Source organism: Bemisia tabaci, chromosome 5 (assembly GCF_918797505.1).
Source record: "Bemisia tabaci chromosome 5, PGI_BMITA_v3".
Lineage (NCBI taxonomy): Eukaryota > Metazoa > Arthropoda > Insecta > Hemiptera > Aleyrodidae > Bemisia > Bemisia tabaci.
Genome location: NC_092797.1, coordinates 2,822,105 through 2,842,835, shown reverse-complemented (window position 1 = coordinate 2,842,835; position 20,731 = coordinate 2,822,105). Strand labels below are relative to the sequence as shown.

Here is a 20,731-nt window from a genome sequence, read left to right as displayed (position 1 = left end):
GTCGAAAAAGACTGAAGCCAGCACCAAGAGCGACAATGTGATCTTGATCTATGTCGACATGCAGATTATAATTCTGCAGTAACCATTGATCATCATGCCATCCATCTCACTGACACCAGTGCTTATGGGCTGGCCTTTACTCAGTCGTCTCTGCATTGGCTAAAGTGTTTTTAACGCCACCCTCAGTTTCGGACAAGATCGAAAAGCAAGAGCTTCGTAATTTTTATCAAGTAAACTTTTTATTCTTCTTCTCCCTCGCCTTCTTCCTTTTCATATTATCTCTCTCTCTCTCTCTATTTTTATTCTCATCTCTCTTGTTCCTCCTTCTTATTGTTTTTCGTTTCGTTCTTTCGATCTTCTTTCCTTCTCTCCTCCTTCCTCATTCTTTCTTAATCCTTTCCTTTTTTATTTTTTCTCCTTCTCCTAACTCTTCTACTTTAATATTTATGGATTTTCCATTTCTTTTTACTTCCTCCACTCTCTCCTCTAGTGGTTGGAATCCCAAAATAATCTCTCTAATTAATAAAGAGTACTTTCCGCGAGGCTCGAACAGACAACAATGGCGTTCCGTCTACGCTGCGGTTACATCAATGTGCGTAAACTTAACGCGATGAGCAACTGCAATACTGCATAGCCGACGAGAGACGCGAAAACAGTTTGGCTTGAAAACTCACGCGAAGCCACTCGAAAAACGCGGTCAAAACGTCACTCTACAACCAAAATGACGTAACAATACTTCGAGATGAGACTCAAAGTCCATACAACCCCACGCTTTCCAGGGCTCATGTGGAAACGGACCAATAACGGACTTAATCTTGACGGAGCAAATAAAATAGTAACGTAACGCGGAGAGGTAAAGTCTCAACATGACGTAATGCGCTATGCGTTTCCCATACGATATCAAGATGTCACGGGTGTGCATCTGGATTTTCGGGGCTTCCTCCGTGTTGGCCAAGACCTGGAGGAAGAGACTTGTCACCGACAGGACTAATTTGCGTGCGTTGCGTCGAGACAATTCGTTGCTCCCTTGACGTAAGGACGTATCTCAATCTCCACTTGAGCCTTGATTTACATATGAAGCCATGCTTTCTGGGGCTCATGCGGAGATTGAGATATGCCCTTACGCCAGAGGAGCGACGAATTGTCGTTTTGAGACTCGAGTTACGGTGCTGGTGACGTCTCAAGGGTCCCGGCGCGCTGCGGAGGCAACGTCCTGGAACGGCGAATCGGTGTGTATTACTACTGCTTTGTTGTTCCATCTTGAGCTTTGTGTCATCTCCTGTATGACCCGCTTTTCAAATCCGCATTTCGTCATAATGATGGTTATGTCAGTTCATTGATTGAGTGAGCGGCTTGGTTTAAAGCTGAGGAGGGAATGGTGAAAAACGGTTTGGTTTTTATTTGTTCAGGAGTTTTTTAAATGGGAAATTTAAGCGTGTCTTCCGTTTTCGTATCTTCTTCTTTGTGCGTGTTACTTACTTTTTTATAATTTTTAATTTTAAGAAACTACTTCTCACCCGTGGCATTGCTCGTAGTTGAAGGCGCTTTTTAGTTTCGTATGCTCTCACACGCACTTTCATGTTGCAAATATTTGCTGGCGCACAAACACGACAAACACATTTGCGGAAGTGACGATACAATTATTTTAACTCCGGTGTAACCCGTGAAGTATCAATCTTAACTGAAGGCGCTTTTTACTCTATCGTAAGGCTGAAAAGGCAGTTGCATTTGCAGTTGGCGTATAGGTTGGTTTTGTCGTCTGGAAGCAAACACTCTTTCCCGACACATTTTAATTGACTTTCGTATCGGCATGGAGCAATGAGCCTGTTCGGTAATTTTGAATTATTGCATATTCGGAAAATAGAGAGTCTACATGTAAGTTTACAGGAATTTTCCCCAATTTTTTCAGCCTAATCCTCAGGATGAATACCTCTCCTCAAGAGCATAACCAAACAGCGAAAGCTAGCAATTTATTTCATCTTCATGCAGAACCAGCTCATAAATCAGGGCTCGTCGATTTCGGGCACCCTAGCCCACGCGCTCGCGGAATGAGTCATCCATCGATCTGACACTCGGTCTTGCTGAGGAAGAACGACGTATGAACCTTCCGACGTTGTCGAATGGCGTTGGATAATACCTGAATTTTAAATGTGCAATCTGTGCATAGTTCTCCTCTGATTATTAAGAGGATCCTGTTTTCAAGTTTATCCAAAGTATCTGCAAATTTCAAGGAAGAACATGCACAAAATCACACATGTATATAATAGACTATCGAAAAAGATACGAATATAGGAATTCTGATGTATGCCTCCTTTTCAAAATTTCAAGTACCCACAACACAAGAGTAAAATTGCTGATATGAACTTTCAACCAAGGCGTGTATGTTTCCATTTAGCATTAGTTACGAAAAATTTGAGTTTCCGACTCAATGAAAAACAAGAATCAACTTGAATCAAATCGCGCCATAAAACATTTTTAGCAGGCTTCTTAATAAGAAATGTTCCGTTCCCACTCTATATTGTTCAAAAAGTAAACAATCTGCAATTGGCAAGTCAAAGCGCAAAGATTGAGGTTGTCATATTTTCCTACCGTACATGACTGTTTCGGTACGCTTGGTGTGCGATTTAACTTGAGTAAATTATTACTTCTTCCATGAGCGGGTAGATTGAACTGATGAATCGGAATACGTTAATATGCTGCGGAATAGCTTTGGAGACTTAAACGCACGGTAAAGAAAGTAAGTGAAATTTCGCGGCTAGTGCTGCAGATAGTCTTTCGACATACGGTCATAGTTTTTCTCACATCATAATTGGATTACATTTTGCAATAAGGAACCACTATTTCTGGCCCATTCTAGGAACAACATACATGCTGTTGGTTTCCCCATGAAGATATGTGCTTTTATGGGAGAGCCAGAGAGTGGTTCCTTATTGCAAAATGTAATCCAATTGTGAATCGCATATACTATTTTTTCTCAGAGTTACTTCCAATAATATTTGTCGAACAAATGGTGTTTTAAGTGACATTAAGATGAAATAACATAAATCATAATACTGAATTTCGCAATTTCTCTACACGGAAAAAAAAGTCCTGCCATTTTAATCGTCGCGACTGCTGAAGGAACAGCTCTTGGCTGTTAAAAAACGGCACAGCATCCTGGTTGTTAAAATAACATTACCTTTGTCTGTTATTACAACAGGCGCTTTGCTGTCACATTGACAGTAAATGAATGTAACAACGACAGCAAAATCTGCTCAACCTTCATCGAATAGTCTGTTACACTGGCAGCGCAGCTGCTGGCGTAAACGCCGGTTCCCCATCAGATTGACGTTCACGCTGCCTTCGATTTAACAGCGGCCGCTGCTGTCGAAATAGCAGCGTCGCTGTTCTCATGACAGCCAGTTCGTTTTTGAATTTAAATCCACGCTGCTGTCGATGTAGCAGCGCTGCTGCTCATGTAAAAGCTAAATCGCTCTTGAATTTTCATTCACACTGCTGTTAATGTAGCAGATACAATGCCACGCAACTGTAAAAAATTATGGTCATACTTACATGTTTATGTAAATAGCTGATAACTGCTTAACTGGTTTCAAGTAAATGATACAAAAACCGTAGATAATATTCCGGTCAAAGTAACATTTACAGACTAAATCAGTTTCACAATGAGTTAATTTCACAAAAATTTTAACAGTTTAGATGCACAGAAACACTACACAAAGTATACATCTTTGCAGTTCTCGGTGGGGCAGAATTGATCATGGCCTTGAGGTCGTCAACAAATTATGTGAGGCACATTTTAAACCCTTCCTCTCCATCCGTTATTTTCTTTTTTCAAATAACCGAACTTTTCACTCGCAGCCTGGTCAGATACCGCACAGACACTGTATTACACATTGAAACACTTTACGCCATTAAGACAATGTCACGTTGGCATCATGAATAAAAAACAACGTAAGAACCAAACAGCAGATCGTGCTTATGAGTTGAAAACACCGAAAATGTATTATAAAAGGTTTCAAAAAATTCTACCATGATTAAGATTTGCTAAATTATCACTTCATTTCATTTCAAAACAGCCTAAATTTCTTTGAACGAAAGAAAAGGAAAAAATCACACAATGGAATTGGGTCGGAAAGTATAGAGGACAGGGCTAATGGTATAATCTACAGGAAACGGAATCAAAAGAGTGCCTGCATATAAATATGTAAGGCACGCTAAAAATAATAATTTGATGCACTGGACGCAAACCTAATTGAGTTGAGAGTGCGTGTAATGTCAATGGTAAAGTTGAAACCAAAAAGCACAAATATACGGCAGCAGAAATTTCGAATTGAACGGATTCATGATGATGCCTCAAAAAATGGCGTCTGCCCGCAACTGATTACAGTGTGCCCAAATTTGCTTATATCGTAAGAGTTACTTTCCTATGGAGCTACTAATTTTGCAGATCGCGCACTGAGTATCAAAACTAATCACTTTCTTCGCCAAAATTCACTCGCAAACACAATTTGAGCACGATTTCGAAACGCAAGCGCAAGACTTCTCTGACTCAAAACCACTGACTGTTGAGCAAACGAAATCCCTTTAAACAATGACATGGCGGCCTCAGCGAACAGACTGGAATGCGGGAACAACGCCGAAGGAAGAAACAACCGAACGCCAGGCCCGGGCGGTTGGAGTTCTGAGAATTTCCCTGACCGGGCCCTTTGTCAGGACGGCGCGCAACCCTCGAGAAGGAGGGTGGGCAGTGTGGCGGGTAGGGTAGGAGAGGTTTTCTGCGTCACCGCTCGCAGCGGGGCGATCGACAACTGTATACAACTGCGCATGCGCGCTGCGCCGATCGCGCGGGACTGGCCGGGATGGAATGCTCCGTGCAACGGACAGCATTTTACTGTCAACTCGCTGTTAAATGAGAGGCTGCTATTTCGACACCCTCGCTGTTGCTTTAGCAGATTATTTCTGCAAATTTAACGACCTTCAAAACATTAGACCAACACCTGCACGAGTGTAAATTTAAAATCCAAACGAATGTCAAAATAACGTGTGGACTGTAAAATCAAAAGTCAATGACAGTCATTCCAAAAGCTTCAGGAACTGTTGATTTAATGACTGCGCCTGACGTTAACTCAGCAGTCGTGTGATGATGGAATAACATACAGAATGTTATTTCAAAAGCATCAATAAGATGTTGAGCTAACAGAGTTGCACACTTTTGTTTCAACATACTTAAAATGTTAAACTATCAGTCGCGACAACTAAAAGAACAGAGAAACGTCAAACAAATTTAACATTCAATGCGACTGTTAAAATGACAGGTCTTTTTTTTCCGTGTACTGGTCCATTTTTTTTTTAAAAAAAAAAAAATATGATTTGGGGGAAAATTTGACAAAAATTTGAATGTCCATACGCCGTTCTTTCTCAGCACAGCAGCACTCCCCGTGGCCGTGGCTGGCAGCTCGCCCGCGGAGAAAGGTCAAAAGCCACTCGGATGTTCGACGTCGGAGGATCGGGCGACAAGCAATCCATCAGACGTGTCAGCGCCTCTAATTACGATTCTTCGTCTTGTCACCGGCCGCGGCCCTACCGGGCATCCGATACGCAGGTGACTAATTACACGCTAGGATCCGCCGCGCCGAGCGGAAACCACGCATCTCCGCAAGGATACACTTGTCAGATAAGAGGTTTTGACGCGGGAGGAGCCGAGATGATAGCGCGCGGAAGGAGGTTCCGGGGGCGCCGCCCCGGAACGCCAGATCCCAGATAGACACGCGCTAAGCGCCGACAAACGCCCACGCCGACCGTGGGTGGCCTCATTGTCCTGCAACGCTGCTGTGCTGGGCAAGAACGCTGTATGAACCTTCAGACGTTGCTAAAATTCCTTTCATGAAGGGTGAATTTTCAGGAAGTCTATGGATATTTTTTTTCAAAGTTTTCACTGAATTTTATTCGCAATCAGATCTAAATCATCTGAAAATTTCAAGAGAAAATACTCATGACTCTCCTCAAAAATGAACATTTGTCGAAGGCAATTTGGCAAGTCTCGAATTTTTATACGGCGTTCTCCCTTCGCAAAATGGGTCCATGACTTGTTTCTTGTCCCGCTAAAGACAGCAGTATTAGCAACAGTGAAGAATCAAGAACCCCCCTTTCCGAGTTTCCACGGCAAATATTAGAAGCTAAAACCTCCGTTATCATAATATTATACTAGCAATAATCATCAATCAGTGATGTTCACTAATATGATTGGATCGTATCTTTCACTGTATTGTGTGCTGGACTTGATGACATCGATAGTTGCAATAAGGCAATTTTCTAGAAAGAGACTTCAACGCTGGAGTCGGAACACTGTCGCAAACTTTCTTTTGTCCAGATTTTTCACTGAACTGTATTTAGTCACTCTTTCGGTTACCAATGCATAAACACGTTCGTCGCACTTTACAGTCATCACTACAAGAATTAGCTCGTTCAATAATTTTTTATTCTCGCCTTTGTGGAAGACATAAAGTGCCTAGAATTCAATGAAAACTCCTCCGATTTATTTTCACCAATAGACGTATTTCTGCCGAACGGAACTTGGTACATTATGATGTGAGCCCTGTTATGTATATATTCTTATAGGTCTCAAGGCTCATGTCTTGATGCGAATAGTTCCGTTTGGCAGAAATACGTCCACATATTTACCAATGAAAGAAAAGTTCAAAGCTGTGAATTTTGAGCTTCCGTTTAAATTAATATCGCCTGGAGAACCAAGATGGTGTCCAAAAATATCCCTCTCGCAACGAGCACACTCTCGAGCGCCCTCTGCGCGGACAAATTTCTCACTACGCATCGCGGAAAATGCAGCTGAATTGTGTGCGTAGTAGCGTGAGAACGTCACCGCGCGTAACTAGCTGTGCAGCCGAAGTGGGAGCGAGGTTGCCAGGTTCTGCGGTAAAACACGGAGATTATCCATGGGTCTAAATGTGATCAAAGCGCACAATCCGGCAACAACGAGTGGAATCAAAACAAACGAAGACCAAGAGACGAGCAAACCGGAGGCATTATTAAGATGTTAGAATTGTGGCGGGGCATTTAAATTCAGGGAGCGAGCTGAAAAACGCCCGAGCTACTGCGCAGCGCGAACGAATCGATCCGAAATGCGAGAACTCATGAGCCCTAGCATCCACCGGTTTTAATGTGTATCGTGGCTCACGAGTTCTGGGACGCGTGTCCTTTGCGCGTGTCGCGATTCAAATGCCTCGGTGGCGCGGGCGCGGGCCAGGGGAAAAAGGAGCAAAAGCTAATGATGACGTATCTCGGGCAGCGGTGATTTCTAAACGGACTCCTTGCTCGATATACATGAAAATAATTGTTAGGCCGCCGGACATTCTTTCAAGAATATGAACAAGGAGTGAAATCGGCATCGGCGGTAAAACGTAAGGCCGGACTAGTTGCCCCGCAACAATAAACACTTCATCATTTATCTCTTGCGTCTTTTCTAACGTTCCAGCGCTATTTTCACTTTTGAAAGTCCATAGCAAGCCCGGGGTCGCGGGGGAGAAGGAAATGTTCAGGGTTTTTCGCAGTGGCGTCCCGTGCTTTGCGATATATCGATGGATCTGCCATTTAAACCTTTGAAAAAGGATCGATGAATATCGAGAAATTTGCCTCGCACTATGCAGAAAATTTACTGAGATTTGCACAAAAATTTGCACAACCGTTTTCATGTAAAAAAGTAAATCGCCCAATTAAATTTGGCAATAGCTGATGTAGCTTAGTCCCTTTCTGCTTAACGCGGTCCATTTGTCATTCTAGCCTCTCGATTCACCACCATAAAAAATAAAAAAAAAACGGAAGAAGACATTTTAGCAGTTTTGTAAATAGGGGTACTCACTTACTCAGGTTACCACTTGGATCGCATTCAGCAAAATGGAACTAGCGCAATTACAGTGTTTTCAAAATTGTGCAACGTCTCCTTTCTCTTAGAAATACTACATGATGAAAACAGTTTCGAAATTTACGCGATTATTTTCCTTAAAAATTAATAATTTTTCGTGGTAAGCAAAAACTACTTGCTATTCTGGAAGATTTGTAGATAATTCTGAAGAAGCAACATTTTTACAACACTGTGATTGCGCTGGTCCTTTTTTGCTAAATGTGATTCAGTTATAATCATTGGTACCTCAATTTTTCCAAAACTGCACTCATCCCATTTGTCTTTCTTGCCCCGCAATGCACCACCACAACAAATAAAAAACACATAAAATTTTATGTACCCTGTTTTGTAAATAGAGTTACTCAGGTCGCTACTTAAAACTCGGTAACATTTTCTCACTGTGCAGTACTTAAGCCAATCGTGATCATCTCGATGCAGGCGGATGAGTCGCAAAAAATCAACATGAAGCTCACCGATTGCTCGAAAAAAAACCAACTTATTTCCGGAGTTTTTTCCTGGTTCTTCCACGGACTATCCCCGCTTTGCATAATGACATAATCATTATTTAGCCATTTAAACGGGAGCAACAGACCGCGGACATTTTCCTCGGCAACATGAAAAATAATCCGAGCTCTTTCGGCTACCGGTTGTTCGTTTTAAATTGCTCCATCTTAAAAATTATGGCGAGCGCTTTTAAAGGCATTGTTTCTGCTTGTTCCAGGTGACATTATTATGTGTGTGTTGCGTGCAATGGATTTACGTTGGAGCCGAGGAAACCTCCACTTTGTGGTCACCGCTCGGCACTCGAGGCTATGAAGAAGTAAGTACGTATCCGTAGCTGCATGTTTCGTGTATTTTTTTTCAACTCACTTTTTTTATCATTTAAACAGACGTCATAAAACAGAGGGAATCTCATCAAGAGGGGGTTTTAAAACAAATAACGTATAATCCATTGAAATACATAAACAGATAAAAAAAATCAAAACTGCGATATGTATATGATCTTATGGCTAGATGGATTACATTTTGAATTTAGGTATTGAAATTTTTGGCTCAGTTTAGGAACAACATGTGTAAAATTAGTTTACTGATGCTGAAGTGTTTTCAAAAGGGAGTCAAAAATGTCGATCCTGATTGGAAAATTAAGTCAAAATGAAACAAAGCGGATCTCCTCTGTAACGTTCCAAAATCTTCAATCATGCTTCATTTTTTCGAAAGAATTCTTTCAAAAGAATCTGCTTGAAATTTTCAATGAATATCTTTGGGTGAGTGAAGAAAGTTTACACAAATTTAAAAAAATATCTACAGATGGTCCTCTTTATGAAAAAAGAAGGAAAATATGCAACGTTGCAATCGTAAATGGGTGGTTTCACGATAACTGGAATAGTTTAGTCGCCGTAACAGACAACACATTTTTCGGTCATATTTTCAGTAGTAATGATAATCACTCGAATTGTTTCGCATTAATCTTCAAAGGGTTACGTATTATATCGCTTTCTAATGATTTATTGATCTACTTCTCAACTAGTATCATGTATATTCCGAAATCGTGCTGTCTGTTACGCGGTAAAAAGTCAGCGTAACAGACAGCACGTTTTCGGCCATTTATATATTAAAATTGAAAAGTAGAGCGATGAATCGTTGAAAAGCGTTATATTACGTAACCCTTCGAAGATTAATGCGAAAAAATTCAGGTGATTATCATTTCTACTAAAAGTATGACCGAAAAATGTGTTGTCTGTTACGGTGACAATACTATTCCAGTTATCGTGAAACCACCCAAATAAGCAGCGTTCAACTTCAGCCGTAAAATAAACTTTTTAAAGTCCAAACGCCGTCCATATTCATTTCAAATAAATACAATGTATTAAAAATAACTTATACTTTTATGTCAATATAAAATCATGTAACCCTATTCAATCATGAAAGTAAAGAATAACATATATCGCCATAGGTGCGAAGCGCTTCTGGTAGTTGGACCGGGAAGCGGTCAGGGGGCGTAGTCCTGCTGTAGTACAGTGATAATTCAAAGAAGCTGTAGATCGTTCGGATGCGAAAGACATTTTTCTTAAAATGTCTTTTGAATTTTGACGATGTTTTTAAATCTCAAGTTATGAGCTCAGATGTATAATTTTTCATCCACTTCTCGCACATCATAGATGCTCAAATGTAAATATTTTAAATTAATAAGCATTCCACATAAGACTGGTATATCGTAACTCATCAGTCATCACCGGTATTTTTCAACTCGCACCCGGTCTAACAACTGCAAGACGTACTTGTACACATATTTTGAAAGAAATTATTCCTAGCTGCGAATCGTAAGTAAAACACTTATCCATGAGGAGACGATCATTGCGTAATAAATTCGATTCCGCGTTCTTAAAAGTCTAATCATTCTCCAGCTCGTTTTAACCGTCCTGGCTCCAAGCAATTAAACGTCACTAGTGTTCCTGCCAGGGTTCACCTAGCCTAGTTACCCTATTCAAACTAGAGCTGACGTAACCAGCTGTTAAAGTGACACCGGTGTCGAACTTCTTTGTAAATGCTGTGATGGAACTAGGAATGATAGCTAGGTATAATTGAACGGATTAAAGCGGAATCAGCTTAACTGCAGTGCACGTTGCCTAGTTTTCTATCATACTTTATTTTTTCAACGAAAATCTTTAAGTACACAACGCCTTTCACATTTCTGTAGATTTACCCGTCTAATAGCTGCCAGCATATCCAGCCGGCTTTCATTTGAATGTAAATGGTTGGCGACGGCTCTATTTTGGAAATTTGGATTATTTAAATCAAAAGAAACTATATCCCTTGTGCCATGAACCCTGTCATGCACTCTCATGCATTTTAGGGCTACTGTCAGAATGGATGCAGTTCCTTTTGATTTAAATGCTCACAGTAAATATGAGAAGTTTGGCTGCTGTAGGTAACTGCTGAGGTCTTCATGAAAAATCTGCCTATTTTCTCCCAAAATTGGTATACTAGCATAAATCGTCGTTTCTCGGACAAAGAAACTTAAGTACATTCTAAGGTTGCAAATTTGAATGAAACAATTCAAATTTTTACAAAAGTTATCTGTGCACTTTTTATCAAAATTTCTTCTGATTTTTGCATGAGATCAGAGGGGAAATCGGTGGAATTTTCAGATTAAAAAGCCCAAGATTATCCTGGTATAAATGCAATTTGTGAGGAAGATTTGGCAACATTGAAATGTAGTTACGTCCTTTTTTTTTTAGAAAAATGACGAAATGCGTCGAAATACTGATCTGTCTAGTCTTATGGTCTTCAACGACGAATCTCATTCGATACAGTCAGCCGAATTGAAGAATTCAGAATATTTTGCTACAAATAAAGAAAATCAAAGACGTTTTCGATAAATTAAGTTGACTAATTCTCTAGGTTGAAAAATGAGATACTGCAGGAAGTCTGCAACGTCGCAAAGCGAGATACGTGGTTTTGCACTTCAGTCATCGATACGGGAGCGCCGAGCCATCAGCATTACCCATTGCGTCACTCGAGTACGAACAGTCATGAAATTGAGGGACTTCCTGAACAGTGCCGTTTTCTGGACTGACCGTTCACGGCTCTTTGCTTTATGGCCTTTTGCACGACTCAGCGTGACACGTCGTTGCGTTTATTTGCAAGGTGTGTGTCCTCTCAAAAGTATTGCTGGGGAACTGTGGGCTGCACCTGACTTGGTCACGTTACTTAACGCATTGATTCACGTAAGATAGTACGAGGATTTAGAACCGGCTTAGCTATTGAATAGAGGGAAATTAAGAATTTTTAAGAGCATGTCTCTAACTAACGTGTGAAAATTTAAAAATCTCACCATTTATTTTAGTTTTATTTTTCTGCCTTTTTTGTATGCACGGGGGTTTACCATCAAAATAAGCCTTTTGTTCATAAATTCAACATTGTTCGTTTTTATTTGAGAGAAAAGGTTAAGGAAATCAAAAGTCCGACATGAAAAGCTAAAAATGTAAATTCATTAAGGTGAGATTGTGGTTCGAAAATTGAATTTTCGAGCATTTCTCTCTTGTATTTTTGTCTAATTTTACATATTCTCCTGAGTATTTTGGTGCATAACAGTTTAGTGTTTGTAAATTTAATTATGGAGCTATCAGCATTTGTGTGTGGAAAAGCATGAGCGAAAAATGCCTAAAAAAAAATAAAATATGTCAATCCCGGCCCAATTATCACTAGCTTTACGCAAAAATTAAACGGTAGGACAATGAAACTTCTGTGGAGAATACCTAAGGCTACAAGAATCAAAAAGTAGTCAATAAGTTTAACCGTCTTCTTAAATTTCATTTAAAATTATTGTAAACTGGAAAAGTAGTTGTGTTTTTAACTTTTAAGTTGCTGCAACGCAGCGGTTCCTCCTGCTCCTCTTTTTCGTCATTAGGCTCTCATTTTTAAAAACTTGTCGCGGAATGTTTTGGATGCGTAATTAATAAGAGTAAGTTTCCGAATCAAACTGGTTCAGCCGTTTTTTCCTTGTCAAGAGAAAGAGAAATTACAGATTCTAGAGCGTGATTCTGTTACATTTTCGATTCTTCGCCCATGATTTTTGTTTCTAATAACGGGTTCTTTTGTAAGAAACTAAAGGTTAAGAGTTGAATTGCTAATATCGCTCCCATTCGTGAGGGATTAAGTCTCACTTCGAGGAAGGAAATTGATCATTGGTTGGGTATCACACATCGGTGACAGGATGTTTTTTCTCTCCTTCTGTTTCGACGTCTGTATTAAGAAAAGGTCAGGTGCAAATAAGCACGTTCGATTATTACTAATTTACATCTTCAGGTGTATTCTCTCGAAGAAGATTCGATGCGACTTAGCAAAACAGTGTAAAAAATATCTGACAGCAGTACCTTCCCCCAATCCAGCCAGAAAAAGAAAGAAATTAATGGGAGACTCTTGAGAAGTTGTCCTGGTGTTGGAAATTAGTGTGACCCCATTCGAATCGTTTTATCTATAAACTTTAATCAGGATCCGAATAAACATAGGCGCAACTATGTTGTTTTGCTGAGGGTTCTTTCCCCCTTATCACGGGGGAGTCTGGGGGGTATGAAATTCCTGCCAGTTCAAAAGGGGGCCTCCCTTTGAAAATTTTGGTATTTTAAACTCAATTTGGACACATTTTGAGCCTCCCGTGTCTCAAAGTTACCATTTCTTTCTACAAGAGAATTACATTACTGAAAATCAATTGGATAAATTTTTCCTTTAGGAACTACAATGGCTGGTTCAGTTTAGAAACAATGTATGTACCATGGCCTTCCTATGCACGAATGTGTTCATACAGAACTACGGATGGGTTAGATATTATATTATTGTAGTTCCTGATTGCAAAATCTAGTCCAATTTCACTATTTAGTGAATACAACACAGTGAATCTTCCGTAAATGTCACGTTCTCCTGGTAAAAATTGGCAGTAGAATCTGTGTTCCAAAATACTATAGACCTACAGCCGACTGTAAGATTTCCAATAGCTTCTGTAGTCGGCTGTACAATTCCTTATAGCCTTTTATAGCCGATGGCGATTAAGCAACAGCCAGGCGATAAAGTGTATGCTAAGCGTTACTAATTACGGATGCTAGGATTTAGTGAGTTTTTGGAATACTGCTCTCTTTTTGGGCCGTAGTATCTTGATTTATTTTGCAAGGAAAGCTCCGTACTTTTGATGGATGCCTGCCATTACTAATATATTAGAGCGCCTTTAGTTTCGTATGATACTGTGCAATACCTCTGGTGTGAAATAGTTGCTTCAAGCGCCGTGGCACGCTGCGGCGCGGCAGGCGGGCAGCCAGCGCGAAACGCGCATTGGCGCCTACAAACCTAACAGGGATACTTCACGCGTTGCGCAATGCGTGAAGTATCCCTGTTAGGTTTGTAGGCGCCAGTGCGTCGCCGCTCCGCTTTGTGCTAGGCTCTAATATTTAATCTGACGGAGTCAGCGTTATTCAACTCATGATTTTGAAATGTTTGCACATCCTGTATGTATTATTCTCATTTTAATTGATGAAAAGAAATATGTATTAAAGGAAAATATAATGTGTGTTTTGTAAATATTTAGGTGGTTCCGTATCAAACTTAATGATTTCCAAAGCACACGAGTTTCTACACAATTTCTTATAGCCTTTTATAATCGATGGCGAAAAAGCAACAGCCAGGTGATAAAGTGTAAAGCACGGCGATAGGAACTACAGCCCGGCTGCATAATTTTTTATCTTATGTGGTTTTCTGTAGCCTTCATCAGCCGGCTATAAGAATTCCTATGGTATTTTGAAACGCAGCTCTTATCGCCAATTTTTACTAGGGTCTGCGGGAAAAAATGGGAAAATGCCAATTTACTCTTTAAATTTGACGGTTAGACATCTTTATAAGGGCCACTGCGACAGAGACCTACCCTTCACGCAATTTTTACCAAAATCCAGAATTCCAAAGCGGCAGATGATATCATTTTTAATTCTGGAGACTGAAGGCAGGACTCCCTGGCTAAGGCTATGTTCATGCCACTTGGTGCGTTTCTGTTACATTTAGTCCATTAATGACATTACATTTACTACATATATCCCAGATTTTGAGGTCAATTTGGCAAACGTTGCGCCCAACCGTGTTGAAAACAGCGCGTTAGAAACTTCCCGCGCGGTGCGAAAAGTACACACATCAGTTAGGCAATCTTCGTCCGCCTTTTTTGCGACGAAAACGGAAAACCGGACGGTCCATCCACATCATTTGCGGAAGGCTGCAGGGTGGCCACGTAACGCTGCTTTATTTGGCGCCCAAATCGTGAGAGCCGATTCCTGTTCAAAACAAAGCACAGAAGCCCTACCCCGCCGGGCGAGAACAGTGTAAGTCCCACCGAAAACCCCCTCGGTTCGCGGTTTTTGACCATCGCGGCAAAGCCAACAGCGTAAAAGTTGCTCTCTTGCAAACGGTAGAAAGGCGTTCAAGTAAGGCGGAGAAATTCAACAAATTTCGCCGTGAGCCATTTCCAGACGGACGATGGGCTTCGGACAGTCGGACTCAAGAGTCAACCCGTCGCGCCTATGTCAAAAAAACTCAACTCCATTTCCACGTGAACCCTGGATACCACGCTGTCATACGGACGAGGAGGTTCACCTCGCAGAGGGGTTAAGCCCTTACGTCGGCGAAAGGACGTAGCGGGGCGGACTCGTTTAGCATTCGCTAATTAATTATTATCATTGAGCATTGAGTCGCGGGGCTTAAAGCTTAAACGATCGCTCCACCGGAGGAATACATTACTGGCGGATAAGTAAGTAATAGTCTGAGATTAACGATCAAGTGTGTTTACGTTCATTGCCGTGCATAAATTAATTCGTTATCGATCTGTGCTCTTCACTACTGCGAAGTTTCTAAAAACTCATTATCTTTTTAGGCGTTGGATGTTTCTCTTAGTTCAAGCCCATCTGTCAGACGAAGGGACACTGAACAGGGTGCGAATTGGACTACATTTTTCAATTTGGAACTATAAATTCTAGCCCGGTTTAAAAACAATGTCTGTGCCATTAGTTTCCCTATGCACAAAAGTGTTTTTCCAGAAGAGCCAGAATTTATAGTACCAAAGTGCAAAATGCAGTTTAATTAAAGTAACTTCTTGTACTCACTATCACCGAAATTTCATTCAATGCCTGTTGAACATGTTGAAATTGTCCAAAATGAACTCACAATGGGCCTGTTGCAAACTTTTGCTAGAGCAGAATGAAGAGTTGTTTCCTATAGATAATGCCTCAAAAATCACGATGAGCGCATCGGCAAAGTCTGAAATGCACTCATAACTTCACAATCTGCGTAAGAAATTTGCGTTATTTTGAGCTTCCCGCTTCAAAAACGATACTACTGCACAGGTGAACATTTTGTTAGAGGAGTCGCTCCATCGTCGGCAATATTCATCATGGCCGACGCTTGCGCAGTTCCTCGCGTAATTCGAGGAGAGTTCAAGGTCAATTAAGGCGGGCGAGGAAAATATGAACGTAAACACGCCGATTGTTATATGGTTTAATCCTGTTCAAGTGTTATCTCGTCCCATCACACGTGTTTTGGCGGACTGGCGTCGGCCATGATGAGTATTGTCGCCAATGGAACGACTCCTCTAACAAAATGTTCACCTGTACCGTAGTATCGTTTTCGAAGCGGGAAGCTCAAAAAACCGCAAATTTCTTACGCAGATTGTGAAGTTATGAGTGCATTTCAGACTTTGCCGATGCGCTCATCGTGATTTTTGAGGCATTATCTGTAGGAACTCTTAGTTTTGCTCTAGCAAAAGTTTGCAACAGGCCCATTGAGAAATTGGAGTTAAACCATCACTGTACGCGCTCATTGATCTCCTGGATTTTTATTTTTTGTCACGGTTTGCTCTACCTTAATTCCGTTAAGTTCGCTAATTTCCATGAGTCTTGTGGCTATCGATAAATGATAGTCCTGAGCTGAGCTCGCTCTATTCAAATTTTTGAAATATGGCCCAGGTTTTTATGATGTGATAGAGCTGCAGATTCTCCCATTTAAACAATGCAAATTCTCATATTTTTGTCACAATTCATTTTAAAGATCTATTAGATCGGTTCTCATGATTTTTGGGACTTTTGATGGGAAAGAAGTCCTTTCATGAGCCCACTCTATTTAGATAGACTGACGGAGGCTCGCTTAACGGGCCTTAAAGGGTGCGAAGCACTCTTAGGGGTTTGAGCCGCGTAAAGACAAGTGGTGTTCCCTCTAGTTTTATAATAATAAGTAAACTAAAAATTTCCGCCTCACCAACACTAAATTATTGTAGTAGGAATCAAATATTCAAAACCATTTGATCATTTGCAAATAGTGATGGTTGGAATTTCCAAACATTTTCTACCTATTCTGGTGTGTGCACACGGTTTGGTACTTCTCATACATGGTCATGGGAAAATTCAGCACTTTGAGAAAATTGTTCCATCATAACACATACTAAAACGAAGAGCTTGCATACTGAATATCATGATTGGGTCCCACCTTATAGTTCAGTATGGTACACGTATGTTTCATATTTCAGGCTTTTTAATCTTTTTTTTTTTTTTTTTTTTTTTTTTTTTTTGTGGAGAAGTTTGAAAATGTGTAAATGACACAGTTTAGCAAAGTGTTTTCTCTCGCCAGTTTGACTAACTCCAAAATCAGCCGCAAGCGACTTCGAACGTCACGCAAGGAATCCAAAACGTCAGAGAGGGAGAGAAAGAAACCCAGATAAAGTCGTTAAAAGGACCAATTTTGAAAGCACGCGCATAACTGTCACAAAAATTTGCGACATACATTTCAGGAGCCCGCTAATTTTTGAAACGTTGCTGCATTCATCTCGTCCGAATGCGCCTTCAAAGGACTCTCAACGGGTGGGCATCGCAGTAAAACTGTGAAATAAAGCACGGATTTTATGTCGCGCAGATAGAAATCGGCGATTGTTATTTCGTACAGTTTCGCAAGGATGCAATTGACTGTGCTTGCTTGCCGCCGTCCGAGGCAAAAATCGCGGATCCAGGTAAAGTCTCTACTGCAGTTACGCGATTTTGCACGAGGCATTCGGTGCGTGCGGGTATTTTTATTTGATGACGCGCGACTGGAGATATGACATACCGAAAAGAAGTTCCGGCCCAAGGAGGCTCGTCTCTCTCATTCGTATCCTCATCCTCATCCTTTCGTATTTTACGTACAGTGCACGCTTGAAACTTGACCTTCAGAATTCTATATTTTGAAGTGAGTCATAAGGGGCATATATTATTTTGACTTATTTGTAAAAATTTAAAATGATTATTATGAAGGCCAAAGTTGGTTTAGCATAACTGGGGGCCGATTATTAAAATTGGTAGACAAAGCAACAGACAAAGATACATATGGAGTTTGGAGCGATCCCATTGGTTGAAACGGGGCTTCCAGGACTTTATGTCCACCTACCTTTCGTCCATTAAATAAATGTTTACCGCTATTTATGTCAACTAAACGTTAAGTCCAGTCTTTATTAAGTCCACATGATTTAATGTCCAACCATGAATATGTCCAAAATTGTCCAAATTGTGGACATGTTATGTTGTTATGTCCACATTTTTTTCTTCTCATTTAAATGACAGAAACCACCTCAGAAGTAAATGCATACTACTACTACCTTCATTCTTAAAAAAACATTTCATTTATGAATCAAGTCATGAAAGAGAACAGACTCTAAGAGCAGATAAAAACATATGTTCATGTGTACAGTGTACGGATATGATAAGATAAAAACCAAAGCAGGAGCCTAGGAAACGCTCCAATGCCAAATTAAACATTTTTCAGTAAGTTCATTGTCAGTAACAGATGCAGTCAAAATTGAAAGTCCTCTTTGACTAGTTATTTCGTGCGCCTTCAATCTTGTAGGATACTGTGCAACGCCTCTGACGCGAAATAGTTGCTTAAAGCGTTGCGGCGCGGCAGGCAATCAGCGCAGAACGCGCACTGGCGCCTACAAACCTAACGGGATACTTCACGCGTTGCGCAATGCGTCAAGTATCCCGTTAGGTTTGTAGGCGCCAGTGCGCGTTCTGCGCTGCTAACACGCCGCTCCGCTCTGTGTTAGGCTCTAATATTTAAACTCGCGGAGTCAGCGTTTTTCAACTCATGATTTTGAAATGTTTGCACTCTCTGCATTGATTATTCTCTTTTAAACTGATGAAAAAGAAATATGTACTACTGGAAAATATAATGTGTTTTTTGTAAATATAATAGTGGTTCCGTGTCAAATTTAATGATTTCCAAAGCATTCAATGTTTATTCTTTTATGTTTTGGGCTTTTACTGTGCTACAGCGTGGTGTAAGCGCAACCAAACGCTCAAAATTGGACGTATTTGACTTAAGGAGGTCGATGTTCAAAAAAGTTAAACACAAAAAATTGCGTGCTTTCTTAGTTTTTTTCCTCTTTTATTAATTTTTGTACAGTTTCTTTCATCGCAACTACGGCTCATTGAGATTCATATCGATGCCATTGCTTGGAAAAGATTTTACAAATATTTACCACGTTTTAAAAATGTAAATGTTTTTAAAATGAAGTAATCAATTTCATTAAAAAAAAAGAATGGACATTTAAGGCATATTTTATATCGGAAATTTCAAGGATAGAAATGAAACCAAGTATTTACCAAAGACAATTTGAAAAGATGAATCAGAAGAGGAAATTAACATTTCATTTAAAATATGAGTTACGATAACAACACCTCATTCTCTCTTAATTTTCTCATTTCGATATTGTCAATATAACTTTACACACGGACTAAAATATAACGCTCGAATTTGATTTTAGTGGACTTAACAGTTGTGGACTTAACTTAGTGGACGTTTAAGTAATGGACTTAACAATAGTGTGGGCCTTAGAACTGTGGACGTAAAAATTGTGGACGAAAAGTCTGTGAACGTAAAAAAGTGGACATAAAGTCCGTGTACCGAAACGGGCAATTCTCATAGACTAAGAGGGGAATGGTGCATCAACCGTAGGGTCGCTTGTCAGTTGCCGTTTGTTCATGTATTACTTCTACCTTCTTTGTCCATTGCAACCACCCACTTCCATCAACAGGATCGCTCAATTTTCTCTTATTCTTCTTTGTCCATAGCTTTGTCAAAAAATTTCAACAATCAGTCCGGTAAGGGGCTATAATACAAAAAATTGACTGTTTTCCCCGGTATTATGTGAAGTGTTTGGACAACTGACTAAATCCTCAATAAAACGCAACTAATATGGTTTTCATCATTTCATATTTCCTTCAGCATATGTTGATGTATAATGCAGAGAATCAAAATTTGAATATATCTCATTATCTTTTGCTGACCCACAAAATCGAGCTGACAAAACTCCACTCCGCGACACGCACATGAAAAAAACCCATCGTGCGAAAGAATGCTTGTCATGTCCCGGATCTGCACGGGTGGGATCTAGAAAATTTACGGTCCGAATTTCAATATACCTGATATAAATACTACCAAATTCCCACGGGACTGAAGTTGATTAAAATTGAAGCAGCATTGAGACGTCGGTGGATGCGAATTTTGATATGACCAACGAGAGAGTCCTCCCCGCAAGGCTCAATCAGGCTTGATTTCGGGCTGCTCCAAATAAGCTACATCACACTCTAACTGTGAGATAACGATTGAGTAAACAAGTGAGGGTGAGAACGCTTTGTAAAATACGGTTTATTGCCCAACCTCGTAAAAAAAATGAAGCACTGAATAAATCTTTCTGCGGAGCTGTGAATTCTCCAACTAATGGGATCCCGGCTCGCAAGAGAAATCTCGCAGCTCTCTTGAATCCTCCTAATGGACATTTAAAATTAAAAAGCAACCTGGAGCAATCTCATTAAAATGTGCGTTTTATCTAAAAATTTGGAGGTGCTGATAAACCATGGTTTTGACGTCTCTTGGATCAACAGGTTTGGTCTAAGGGTTATAATTATTATGTATAGTTTCAATTCGACGACCAAAAACTATCAAAACACCTTCATAGTTTTATGTATGCAATATGGACATCCATTGAGCGTGTATAGTTGCATTCAAAAGTTATAACAATATCACGTTCTGTCTCTGATCCAAATTACCATTGGATGGATGAAGCCTCTGTCAAAACGCCTTCATAGATTTGGGTATGCAATGCGGACATCCATTGAGCATGTATAGTCGCATCCCGGCGTTGTTAACAATACTACTTTGCGCCACCGACCCATACTACTGATTGAATGCGCCTCATGCCATTGTTATGAATATCTTTGATATTTTCTTTCGGAGACTTAACTCAGCGCTTTAGAAGCATTTTCA

At 40.3% G+C, this 20,731-nt stretch overlaps 1 protein-coding gene across 1 annotated transcript in view; it reads left to right on the top strand.

Moving 5' to 3' along the window:
- LOC109037332 (uncharacterized) overlaps positions 1 to 20,731 on the top strand; it is a 91,314-nt gene that overhangs the window by 23,526 nt on the left and 47,057 nt on the right. The window contains exon 2 of the mRNA XM_019051934.2: positions 8,637 to 8,735. Within this exon, the coding sequence (XP_018907479.2) occupies positions 8,637 to 8,735 (99 nt within the window). The remainder of the gene's footprint in view (positions 1 to 8,636; positions 8,736 to 20,731) is intronic.